The sequence below is a fragment of the Ambystoma mexicanum genome, chromosome 1p (genome assembly GCF_040938575.1).
Source record: "Ambystoma mexicanum isolate Mex_15411 chromosome 1p, UKY_AmexF1_1, whole genome shotgun sequence".
In the NCBI taxonomy this organism is placed as follows: Eukaryota; Metazoa; Chordata; class Amphibia; order Caudata; family Ambystomatidae; genus Ambystoma; species Ambystoma mexicanum.
Genome location: NC_090921.1, coordinates 162,205,769 through 162,219,799, shown reverse-complemented (window position 1 = coordinate 162,219,799; position 14,031 = coordinate 162,205,769). Strand labels below are relative to the sequence as shown.

Here is a 14,031-nt window from a genome sequence, read left to right as displayed (position 1 = left end):
AGAGGGACATTAAAAGGGGCAGCATTTGGAGAACACATGCTGATGCAAACAGAACAAAATGAGAAGACAGTCGTAGAATAAAACCAGACCAGCAAGGTTTGTTGAGGAAGTGCTAAGATCATTTACAAAACGCGACCGCTGGTTTTAAGGCAAGATCTATGTGAACTGTAAACATTGAAAATGAAACAGGGGCGGGTGGACAGAGGGGAGGGATTATGACATGTTAATGATTCAGCTATTGATACAGTAGATGATTAAAGGTATGTTCTGTTTTGTGTTGGAGTTTCTTTTGAAAATAAAATAAAACATTTTAAAAACTGTAAACATTGAAAAGGTATGATAAACAGATTGTTGGACAAAGTCTTGCTGAGGCCTAGAAGAGTTCATGGGTGCTCACACCGCAACCAACCTCACCAGGGATGCCATGACGCCGCATGACAAGATTCTAACAAAGTTTTTCTTGCATGGAGCCTATAAACGTTTCGAAGCTGACAAAACACACTTGAATAAAAGTAATCTTGATGTGGAGCATGAACTGGATCCATTTGTGAAGACCATACCCTAATCTAAACACTGAAGAGAGCACGCATTAATTCAGGTATGGTATCTTGTATCAAGTTACATTTCAGTATTTGGGAATGAGTGAAAGTAAATGAAACACTGAAAAATAAAATCCACCCACAGTGCCCACAAGAAGTAAACATGTGATTTGGATAAGGTGTATCCTTACAATTCTCACAGCCGCTGAAATCCCCAAAGATATAGTAGCACTGCTCAGAGAACGTGATTTTGTTCACCGTGTGCCGAATGAAGCCTGCTTTCAGCAGATTGCTGGCATATTTACGAGCCTCTCTCCGATCCTGAAACCCCTCAACATGGTGATAGAGCCAGTCCACCACGTCCGAACCTGCAGCAAAAGGTATATAGGTCTTATGCAGAGTGTAAGCAGTGGGCACTGGGAAATAGCTGTTGCAGAACAAAAACTAAAAAACATTAAGATTTGTGATGGTGGCAAAAGGAAGCACAAATTCAAAAGCAAAGAAGGCATAGAGAAGACAATAGACAGCTGGAGATTAGCATGTTCTTAGGCCATTCATCAGACAAGTCAGACAAAAAAGGAACAATACACAGAGAGGCATGAGGAATGTCGGCATGAAAAGGTTTTCAAATACGTGATGGTACCTAGAAAGGCATTTGGGATTGTAATCTTTAGCCACATCCGGTCTCGAACCTCCAGGCCAGACTCTGGCGAAGCCATTGCCTTGGCCACAGACACCATATCACTGTGGATGGAGAGATTGAAGTCATCAAAACCTGTGAAGAAAAGGCATTAGTCAGTCAGGACAGAGGAAAAAAAGAAAATGGGCCAGCTGCATCCTATCCATTCACCCTAGATCAGCCACATTAATGAAAACACACCCAAGTAGATAGGTTTTTCCGGGTCACAAAGCCATTCATTACCGAGACAAGGCAACTTTAAAGATACCAAACCTTTCCATCTCTTCACTGCACCCTTTTTCTAAAGAGAGCCCACCATTCATCACAGCAGGTGGGCACTCGATCCCTTTCATAAAGGTCGGCATTGCATGTGCTCTCTGACAAATTCCAATAGATTGGCATTACCCTCACCTTTCACATTCCATTTTGAATTACTGTGTCCTTCTGTAATGTTTCACGTTAGCCACACAGACCCCTTAACAGGAATCTTCTCTGATGTATAATCACTTGTGAAAGGCCATGCAAACACAAGAATACGCCTCTGCAGTCCAATGATGATACCATGAGTACAGAGGCATAGCGTCTTCGCAGCTTGATGCAATTTAGTTTGTCTGTGGCATGTTATAACTCCCTATAACAAATCACAAATAGTTCCTGCAAAGTAGAGAAGTGGTGCAGACCACTTAAGAGAAATCATTCACTCCGCCACCTCTCCCAGACTGCAGCACTTACGTTCAGTCTCAGTAACCGAGCTGCTGGAGGTGATGGTGCTCATAGAGGAGCTTCCAGGATAGATGGGGAAGGCGCCAGTGAGTGCAGCTGAATGAGACACCCACGCTGCCGGGTCAATCGGCTGGATTGGTTCATCTGCAAAAGGGAGGGCACGAGCATGTTACCTAGGTGCACAAATCCAGTTTATAGACCTGAAACAAGTGCAAGGTGGAGTGCGGACAAATGTGATACGGAGCAGAAAAGCATGCCAGAAAGGCGATGCGCAAGCAAGTAAACGACAGCCAATGAGAGGAACATTACGAACACAAATTAACAGGAGATGCAGATGGGGCTCAGTGAGGGATAAATGGGTAATCGAGCTAAAAAAATCAACAGGAAGAACAGGGGTACATCAGGATGCAGTCTTTGGGTACATTTTAGTTAATCCGTGAAAGGGAATGTGAAAGGGATGCTCTTGTGAAAGTAACTAATCGATTGTAACTGTACTCCATGCCATTCATGTAGCCGTTTGCTCTAAGACATGTGCCCGGGCCAGGTGCGCTATAGAAATAAATAAAATACTAATACGAAAGGGACTGACACTTACTGCGAGGCAAAGTGAAGTAGCCCTGTGGGGAAGGATCCCAGCACTTGGCAACCGTCAGGACAATCGGGCTAGGAGACAAAACACAAGGGCGAGTCATGTTTGGAACAAACACCGTCAGCAAAACAACTCTGTGCTCAGTTTATTATTGTATGGATAATACCATTTATTTTTTATCTTGAAATGACAGGGAAACACAGCCATAGTTACTCCACTGACGCATATTTGTTGGAGCGTTTAATATGGCAAGTATTGAGATGGGCAGGTCTATGATTCCATGAAAAAGGGCCATTTACGGCCACAGTCGCTCCACATAATGCAGACCAAAGGGGCACATTCCTGTCATCCACAGGTATCGTATCCTAGGGATTAAGCAAGGGACCAGAATCCGTATGCCATGCAGCTGGGGTATCACGAAGAAACAGTATGTCATCATAACCATATCTATGAATGGTTGAAAAAATTGATACAGTAACATGCAGAAATTAAGTGAATTTGATCGGTCTTTCAATGCATCTGCTACAGTTTGGTTCCTCCTTTTCTGAAGTTGTACAGAAAAGTTATTTTGTTTTGCTTCAGGAATGTACCATTCAGAGAAAAGAGAAAGTTTTGTCCATTTACTTTTTTTTAAATGTTTTATTTTTATTGATAGCTGAAATTAATCAACTTTTCAATACATTACAAATTAAGAATTTGGAAATTAAGAAATTGTACAAATTCAATTGAGATAAAAGATTCAATTAATTCCATATCTAAAATTGATAATACAAGTGCTTAAAATGAAATGAATCACCACACATGGCAATACAGCTCCTTCACTGAAAGGAAACAAATATTACTAATCAAACATTTGCAATCTATTTTATTTCACTCATTGGGCATGTATTTCACCCCGGTCATCAACAAGGAGAAAGTAGAAAGGATGAACTATGGCATTTCCTCAGTTTCGTTTATTTCACCGTTTTCCGTCACCCACCATAGTTATCAGCAAAGCAAAACAAGGTAATACAGCATTCAATCGACTCGTCCAACACCACTATAATTTCCAAATGAATTATAAACTTGCTTTTTCCAATTCGTTACAACTATTTAGGTTTAGTGCTGTAAGAAAATTAGCCATGGAAATTCAAATACTAATGCGAGGTGTGGACAGAATCATGGCACACCTGGATTCAGCTCTCAGATAACCAATATATTTGAAGTGATTAGCAAAATACTTCTCCCTGACCTGGATCAGAGCCGGGCAGTCCACAATCAGATGTTTAAAAGTTTCTTTAACTGACTGGTCACAACAATAACGGCAAAAGTTTTGATTTGTCGAGATGATTTTCCGCTCGGCCAATAGATCTCGGGTTGGGCAGAGTTTCAAACAAAGGCGCAATACTCCTGATGAAAGGTGATGGCGATTTCCACAGAAGGGTTTGTCTATTCTCGCTTTTTTGTAGTCTCATGAAGTCCAAATGCAGAGACAAGGGCAACGCATCTGGTTCTACGGTTTATGCTGCTGCACTCTGCTGTGCTGGAGTCTGCTAAACGTCAAGTGAAGTGCCTGTGAAGCGGAGTTCTGCTTTCTTTGAACTGTGGCTCGTGAGCCTGATATTGTGCGCAGAACTTCGCCCTGTTGAAAACGATTAAACGGCATATAACATTAAACAGCTTACCCCTGTTGCTTTAAGGGGATTGGAGTAGCTGGCCACACTCACCAGGAAATCAGCTTTCATAAGGCAGGCCACGTGACCGCTGTGGCGCTAAGCCCGAACGCAGAGACAAGGGCAACGTGTCTGGCTCTACTGTTTATGCTGTTTGTGTTGGTAGTGTGCGGAGGAGGGGGCGCCGCTGTGAATCCACTTAACCTCAAAGCACCGGAGATCACACGGCGGAACGCCTCTTCTCAAATTGCCACAAAGACGGTACGGCTGGTCTGCGTCTCTTTACATTGACATTGATTCACTCGGGAACCGCGAGAGACTGTTGGAGCTCTTTCTCCTATGATCTTGTTGTCCCCGGCCTATCCTGCCGTGATAAATGTGGATCTAATAGACATTATTGGAATTTAGCAAAACTGAACCTTCTTTGCGACGCCGCAATCATCAGGCCTGAGAGTCTTTTTGTGTATAGATACTCTCTGGTTGTGGGGCATACTTATATGAGCCCCTCTTCCCTTAAGATTTGACTGAGGACTGTGGGTCTAAAATCTTTGACTCGGTTCAAGTCTGTCGGGGTCATTCTTGAGCCCTCCTCTTTTTCCATATTTGTTAAAATTTGGCACCTGTTTATCTCTGTGAGAAAGGAATACATCAAATACCTACAATTTGTGGAGTGGACCAATGGCAGACAAACTAATGTTAATGGAACCGCAAGCTATCTCAACCCCAGTGGACCGGCGAAATGTATCAGCACATTTCCCCGATAATCCATCCTAAATCGATGGAGGGGGGGGGGGTTACGGGGCAGGTTTCTACCACCAAAGAGCACTTTCCCAGAGGACTTTGAAGTTCCTTCAAGCTCTGGTCAATCTGTAATCATGATAGATTAAAAAAAAAAAAGGACATAACCCAAGCTTCGCCCTTAAACACTTCAGCTAAAACCACTTTAATGTCCAATTTAAATTACATGGTCACGGCCGCAACAATGAAAAATACTATTGAGGATTATTTTCCAAGAGCTAGTGACGTGATAACAAAAGATAATATATCTATCCTAACGGAACAATATCCTCAATGCGAACAATCGATCGATAACTCCGACAACCAAATTGACTTAAGCTCACATTCCTCATGTTGCTTCCCTACATGTCCAAAATTTGGATCCATCTATGGAACAGAATCCGATATCGGAATGCTGGCCAGTAGCTCAGGAAAATGGTTCAGTGAAACACCAAACCACTAACCAAGTTTCTGAGCATCAGAAGGAGAACTCAAAATTAGCAGCAAATGTTGGGAAGACTTGGAACCGCCCACTATTGCAGCTCTGAACTTTGTACTGAGCTCTCTGGTAAAGGTTTTTGAAAACATGACATCAAAAGTGGAAATGCACTCTGGAATTTTGTTGGAAATATCGAAGGATATGGAGTCCGTCGACTCAAATATGGTGGCGTTAAAATCATCCATAAATGAGGAGAGAACTGTCTCAACAAATCTAAAAGAAAGGGCCAAAAAAGCCAACAACAATCTGCTGCTGCTATGAATTTGGAGGAACATCAGATGACTGGGAAGATACGCCACTATCGGCCTCTACTATGGAAGAATGTAAGCGCCTTGCTTGAGGACGAAGCTGCTCCAATTGAGAATAAAGACAAGCTATAACATCTTGACCTGGCTGAAGAACAGTCTGGCAAACAGAAACCTTTGGACAAAAGGTACAAAGAAGATCAACGGAAAATAAAAAAATAAAAAAGGAAAGCTGAAGAATCAAAAATGGAACAAAGGAAGAAAAAGGAGGTTGAACCTCATACACAGAATACAAAGCATTCCGTTAAAAATCTGAATAAAAATGTCCCTGCTAACCGGAGCTAAGGTGAATTTGAAAGGCCCAAGGCTGGTTTCAAGCAAAAAAATCGAAAACTGAAAGAGACAGTTGGAATCAAATAAGAATTTGGATAAGGCCTTCCCGGCTATTATCAAGGTGACAGTAAGTAGTCAGACAGACTGACTCCACCTAAGAAAATTGCCCCAATATTCCTTCCTCCAAAACAGAAATTGAATCCCATTATGCCTTCTTTGAAAATTTCTCCAATTTTTCAAAAGCATATAAACGACAATGCATCATCGGGTGTAAATGAATTATGGGAACCAATATCCCAACCGTGAAAAAGAAGGACCTGTGTAAAGGTGAAGATATGGAAGAAGAGAAGAGGGTAACTGTGGAAGATATGTATGTGAAATCACAGATAGAGAAGGTGGATCGAAGGATATTAAATCCAGTGGTAACAATGATCCCTAATCCGAATTCTAAAGTCCCACCGGGCCCGACTGGTAAAAATGGTGCGACTCATTTCTCGTCTCAGAGGATCTTTTTATCGAAGTCACATGACAACAAATCAAGGAGCCCAATCAACCAACCAGTTATCTTGGAAGAGATGAAATCGATGAATCTAGTGAAATTTCTCACTTCCAGCAATCTTGAACGAATAAGCTTTCCGAATTACCCAAACACTGCTTAAACTGAAATTCTAATGAAGTTGAGATTAGCATCTAAGTCTATGCTCGAGTCAAAGGAAGAATGGCTAAAAAGAGGGTATATTGTATCCAGAACCTATCCCAGTGCTGCTTCAAATAGGTCTTCTGAGAAGGATCCCTCAAAGAGGGAGGTTTCTGGAAATCTTTGGGAAATGGTGCCAGAAATTATAGCATAAATATTCCAGAAAATGGGCCTGCCTGAACAGAGGCTCTAGCCAAACAGGAGCTTAGATGCCTATCGTGGAACTTCAGAGGATACAACTCCTTCGTGGGAGCTAACCAGAGAGACTTTATTTCTCAGAAATTTGGTCCGATTTCTTCACAAAAAACCTTGTTAGTTGAAGCGTTGGGCATCGAGAGTTTCTACGTCATCCAACAATTCGCTGAATACAAAAGGGGTGGGTCGACCGAGTGGAGGTCTGCTGCTAGAATGTAATAAAGAGTTTTTCAAGGAATGTATTTTGTTATCAAATAAATTCCAAGGACTCCTGCTGGTTAGAGTCCGGATCAAAGATAATCTGATTGTTGCACACTGTGTTATAATCACAGTATATTGGAATCCTGCGGTGGAGGGCCTCAGACATTTTCTGCAGCACTTATCCGACTTATTGGTTATAGTATTAACAAAATTTCCCATGGATGAACTGATATTATTTTAACTTTCAGTGTGTTAGTACAGAACTAATTTTGCTTCCTCCTAAAAAGAAATCATTGAATGGTCATGCTTGGGAGGAGTTTATGTTGGAATGGATTCATACTATGTTAAAACGGGAATGTGAAGGGGGATATCCCATGTGCACTCATGGGAGAGGTGACTCCTACTGAACTATTGACTATGTATACGTTTCTGGGAACATCTTTAAGAAATGTGTAACTCTGAAGCTGACCCATACTCCGGATAGTGATCATGCTATGTTGGACTTTGTTATAAGAATGGATGCTACATTACTAGATGTGTACTATCCTCATCCCCTGGAGGTGAATATAGGGGGTAATCGAATTGTAAAATTTGAAAAAAGGAGGCCAAATATTGAATGACAATTTGGGGAAAGTATTGACCGACTAACGTCTGAAGAATTCAGAAATCAATGTAAACCCAGTAATTATATTGGCTTTGTGTGGTCTTTGAATTTACCAATGACGGGAAAGGACAAACCTAACAAAAGACAAATACAGCTTCGATAATCAGATCCATGAAAAAAAGAAATAATTAAGAGCTGACATTATTTTTAAAAAAAGAAAAAAATGAGATGGTATGCCTAGACCAAATCAAACAAATACATAACCAATATAGGAACTGGGTCAGAAGCCATAGGTTTATGTTGTTGCAAAAAGATGGGGAAGAAATGCTGAAGGCGATTGCACTGTAAAACGCGAAGAATTTCTGGTCAATTGTCAACTTAGCACAATCCTCTAGTAATCGAACCCTAGAGTATGTGATAGATGAAAATGCATGGGTGGCTCATTTTCTGAAGGTTTATGTCTGATTATTTGTGAACCTTATTTCTGTCAGCAAGACGCAAATTGGACTCTGCAATTTAATGTAGAGGATATTGAGCGCTTGATAAAGAAATCTAACTCGAGGGCACCGGGGCCGGATGGGCTATCAAACTCAGTTCTAAAAAATAACCCTCTTCTTTGGACCCGAATACTGAAGATCCTATTTGACAATATTATTGTCTGTAAAACAACTCCGGATACATGGAAACAGGCAACAGGCAATCATTATTCCGGTCTATAAAAAGGGCGCTTGATCTTTGGCAATCAACTATAGGCATATATCTTTATTGGATGCAAATGGTAAAATCTTTAGTAGTCTAGTTCTGGTGTTACTGGAGAACTGGGTGACATCTAATGGTATAATCCCCAGGGAACAGACAGGCTTTAGCAGAGGTCTATAAACTACAATGAACATACTAATCCTCACCTGCATTACATCATCTTGTGTTAAAACAGGTACTCGGCTCTTTGCTGCCTGGGTGGATCTCTCCAAGGCGTTTGATACCATAAACAGGAAGAGGCTGTGGCTCAAATTAAAAAATGGGGGCCTACTGGACGGCCTCCTAAATATCATTATACATCTGCATCAAAACTCGGCTCTCAGAGTTAGACTTACAAAATCTGGTCTAATATCTATTATCAAAACAGAGAGGGGTTTCTATTGGCTCCTTTTCTCTTCATATTTATGGCGTATCTGTCTCAATGGCTGTTGGAGAAAGGTCTGGTGGCTCAGAGGATTGGTTTGGGTAAAACAGCATGGCTTGCCTACGCAGATGATATTGTGGCAATGTATCATACCCAAGTCGGGCTGCAGAGGCTATTGACAGCCCTGTCTGATTACGCAAGCCTTAATGACGACTATAAATCAAGCTAAGTCAAAGATTGTAATCTATAATCATCCCCACAAAATAACCAAACCCTATGCATGGCATCTTAATAATACTGTGGTACCAACAGGCAAAGAGGTTACCTATCTGGGGTATCAGATTCCATCTTACCCCTCAATGTCTCATCTCTTGACAACAATTGAACCAAAACAAAGAAAATTGGGAGCACAAATGAAAAGAGTGTACAGTAAGTACTGCAAATTCTCCCTTGTAGCTCTGATGAAATTCTATGGGGCAAAAGTCCTCCTATCCATTGGCTAGAGTATTATCCACAGTCTTTTGAAGTTAATTGGGAAAAAATAGAGAGCCAACTGTGGAAAAAGGTATTAGTATTGCCAAACTGTATACCAATTTCATGTCTACGATATGAGCTGGGCCTTGGTTCACTGTTGTTCCTAATGGAATGGACTGTATTAGCTATGCCACGTTCAGCGCGCTCTCCCCTTGAATTGTATTGTTACTGCTTAAATTCAAAACATGGTCAAATGCAAGTTCGAGAAGTTTCAGTTTAGAATAATTGTTGGTTGCATAAGATGTCAGCCAGACACAAATTCTGACTAGTTATTTATTGCTCAAGATGTCAGCCAACACGTATTTCGACTTCTGTCGTTTTCAACGCTGACAATTAGATGCAAAAAGTAAAACATGACATTATAATGTATGTCACCATTAGTCCACGGCACATTGAGATTGGAATAGGTGAAAAGCAGGAAATGTGTTCATAAGGAAGAAGAAAAAACAACAAGTAAGTCAATAAGCTTATTGTTTGATGCAAATAAGGAAGAAATGAAATAATATAAAATTGGTGCACATACCCAGTAATAGTCGAATAAACAGAATATGCGGGGGTTGAGCAAGAAAACAGAAATAAGATTCTTTGGTTCAAAAACAAATCTACTTTTGTGTGCTGCTATAATACAGATGTGACTTAATGGCATTGGTGTGTGCAGACAACACCCCAGGGTGACACCATGCAATTATAATCCAGCGTAGTAAAGTGGATGTGAATCCCAGTAACCATAACCATAAAGTAGTAAAATTAACTATTATGCTCGAGATAAAGCTAAACTTATTCCGTAGGCTGCAAGATAGATGCTGCAGGATGCACTGGTAGTTCACACATGCGAAAAGTTAGATATGACTCACCTAAATGTATCTGATTCTAAAGGTAAACTGGCGTACAATAACTTCACAAACTCATCTGGTCCTAATTAGTATGCAGTGTTCTGTTGATAAATTAACAGTGATTCCCTGCTGATTAGCCAGAAAATTCAGATTAAGAGGTCAAAAATAATGAAAATAGAAATGGTGCAAATCTAAATTAAAAGCGTGCAGTTTGGAACTCACCATATCAAAATGGAACATTCCATATCACTGTGGCTTCAAGCAGATATATTATGTGCTGCACATTGTGACTTAGCATTCACGTGTAACCGAAGTATGGCTGTAAGCTATGTCAAGCTGTTTATCCTATCAAGCAAAAGCACAAAGACGTGCTCTATGAACTCTGATACGAACATATAAGCAAAATATTGTTAATGTAGTCTGGTAACGGTCCTAATATTCTGCTAACTAAATTTCAGGGCTTGATCCCTACATACTGCTGTCAGGTGTTCAAACGTGTGGCCGCCACTCATAATGATATATATCATGATCGAGTGCGGATGCCCTGAAGATGACGTTCTATAGTGCATTGCGTATGCTCAATGAAAGAGCCACTAATCCAATGCGCATGCTCCAACTGAATTCCGAAAAACGAAAGTATAATAATGGAAGGGTACCGTACTGTGTACTGAAAAATGTAAAAATTAATGCGTGTGATCTCACTGTTGTTGAATAGTATAACATGAGATAAAGCACTAGTAAAATGATTATGAGCAGTGTCACAATGCGGTCCTTCGGCCCACACCAATGTTAACTACTTGATGTACAATTGAAGTAGAAAAAGCTATAATCGAAAGCATTATGCATAACAATGAACCACAGTCAGACTGTTCTTAATAATAACAGAAATACTCATACTAGAGTATATTTTGCTTGATATGGTCTGTTTTGATAACGGTAATCAAATTCAGTGTACTCAATATCAAATAATACAGAACCTTAGTCCACAATTGATCCTTAGCAGACAATCTCAAAGGATTGTTTAAAGCGAATAAAATCAATGTGATCTGATACTCATAAAAATACATACATCTCATTATCGCTGTTTAAACCATCCTTCGTGCCGCGAAGTAAACAAAGCATTTGGCTTCCAATTGCCTGAGTTTTAATGTCAAATTACCACCTCTTTTTCCTCTCCTTTCTTTCATCAAACCGATAAAACGTACGTCTTCCTTGTTACTAGTTGGTTAGATGCATGGTTTGCCAATGTATAGCCAGAGGCAACTTAGGGTCCTGGCTGCCCAAGCTCGAAATATGCTCGCGTATCCTGACAGGCAATAGTCTGATGGTGGAACCTATATAGGTTTTAGCAGATACATCTCAGTGCACAGACCACGTGCGTGGTACGGCAATTAATAAAATCTCCGATTGGTATCACATGGCCATTCAGGTCTGTGTATTCGGAAGAGTCACTGCAAGCAAGTCTACACATCGAGCAGTTACCGCATCTGTGAAAACCAGTGGTGGGAGTCAACCAAGTAACTGGCTTCTCTGGTGCATCACATTTGGGTGGAAAAATGGACTGATGATATCACAAATTGTTTTTGCTCTTGTATAGACAAATTTAGGCTTGTCTGTTAGGAAAGGCTTAATGTCCTCGTCCAATATGAGAATGTCCCAATGTTTGTGTAATAATTTGTATAGGCACTTGGAATCTCTAGAGAATTTAGTAATGACATCAACGGTGTTGTACGATTGGGATGCATGTTCGGAAGGTTGTAGAGTGATGGAGCTATCCATGGTGCTATATCTATTTAAGCTACTCTTTACATTCTGTTTAGAGTAGCACCTTTGTCTGAACCTTTCCGTAAGGATCTCACATTCTATTTTAAAGTCTTCATCTTTATTACAATTTCTGCGAGCTCTGTAGAATTCTCCTCTTGGTATATTATGAACAGTAGAGCCCCAATGACAACTTGTGGCATACAGAGTTGAATTGGCCTCCGTGGATTTACGGAATGTTTTAGTGTTAATTTTACCATCCTCTATAAATATAGTAAGATCCAGAAATCTATGGATAAGTTGCTAGCATGTCCAGTAAATTTAATTCCAAATGTGTTGGTGTTCGTATATCCAGAAATTAGATAAACTCTTCTTGAGTGCTGGACCAGATCATAAAAACATCTATGATCATCTTCCAGAGGACCATATTGCTGTTGAATTGTGAATTTGACATAATGTGAGTTTCCTCCAATTGTGCCATAAATAAATTTGCAAGTGATGGGGCGTACTTTGCCCCCATGGCAACTCCCTTGATTTGAGCATAATATTGGTCACTAAACAAAAAAATGTTATTGAGAGTAAATTGGAGAAACATTTTGAACATGGTAATGTGGGTACGATATGATGCTGATTCACTGCGATACGTATAGTCTATGGTGGCAACCGCTAGCTGGTGATCGATACTGGTGTATAAAGCAGATAAATCAAGAGTCGCCAAGTTGTTCCTGCCAGTGGGTTTGTGTAAGTATTTGGAGCACATGAGTCGTGTCCCCGATATACAATGGTATTTGAATCACAAATTTCTTCAAAGCATGGTCTAAATATTTGGACAGTCCTTCAGTGGCCCAACCTATCCCACTCATGATCGGTCTCACTTCTGGTAATTCCGCAAAGGTTTTACGTATTTTTGGTAAAAAAATACAAGGTGGGCATCGTGGGTTCTTTGATACTAAAAAATGTCATCTCTTTGTCTGTCAGGAAACCAAGAGTATGCCATTCATTGATCAATGACAACATGTTCTTCACTACTTCTTTAGTAGGGTTGGCTGGTAAATGTTTATAGCAATTTGGGGTAGCTAGATGTTTGCTGGCCAGCTCGATATAGTCTGAAGTGTTGAGTATAACAACATTGCCCCCTTTATCTGCTTCTTTGATGGTTATAGATTTATAACTAGCCAATTTGTTTAAAGCGGCTCTTTCTTGATCGTTAGATTGAAAAATACGTCCTTCTTGATCTTTGCTGGAGTGTGATCCATATATTTATGGATGTCACTTGTGACTGCCTGGTAAAAAGTGTCAATAACATTATCTGTCCCCATATTTGGAGTGAATCTGGAGCTGGGTTTGAGCTCCGGAAGGTTCAGCATTCTATCTAGCACTTCTAAGTCCTTGTATGCAACATGTCATGAATATTCGTAGCACTGCTACTAGGATCGCAAATAATTTCCATCTCCATGAGCATAATACCTCCCAGAATCAGAAGCGTATGTTTAAATTCCCAACTCCCTCCAGAGGGGTGAAGGTCAGAGCTTAAAACGTGCAACTTTCTTATCGCTTCGAAAATCGTAGGGGAGGAACCGCTTACAAATACGCAACACGCTGATCCCATGATTTTGCAAACTCCCCCACGATCAACCAGGATTACATCAAGAGCCATTCTATTTTGGAGTGTCATCAATCTAATTCCTTTTTCCTCTAATGTCATATTGTATAATATATCTGTTCCATTTATTCTTTTCTCTAGTATTCTGGACAGTTGTCTTATATTAAAGGAGTTTATTGCTTGGCCCCAAAATGGTATGAATGATTTTGCTATGTCCTCTGCGATCAAACCTCCTTCCTCATTTCGCTGTGGTCTTGACCTGGCCAATTTTGCTATATCAGCTGTTCTTGAAAGGAATACCCCGGGGAACAAATATCCCAAGTAACAAGTACCTCCCCAGTTTCTATGTAACCAGGGATACGCTTTTTCTTTGGAACATATAGATAATATCCACACATTGCTTTCTCTCACTACAGACAATGTCCCTGAACATTCATCTTCAGT

General features: G+C 40.4%; 1 protein-coding gene across 1 annotated transcript in view; it reads right to left on the bottom strand.

Annotated features, from left to right (window-relative positions):
• DVL2 (dishevelled segment polarity protein 2) overlaps positions 1–14,031 on the bottom strand; it is a 454,758-nt gene that overhangs the window by 15,449 nt on the left and 425,278 nt on the right. The window contains exons 10-13 of the mRNA XM_069645872.1: positions 2,537–2,604; positions 1,951–2,085; positions 1,183–1,314; positions 731–907 (exon numbers count right to left, since the gene is read on the bottom strand). Coding sequence (XP_069501973.1) covers positions 731–907; positions 1,183–1,314; positions 1,951–2,085; positions 2,537–2,604 — 512 coding nt within the window. The remainder of the gene's footprint in view (positions 1–730; positions 908–1,182; positions 1,315–1,950; positions 2,086–2,536; positions 2,605–14,031) is intronic.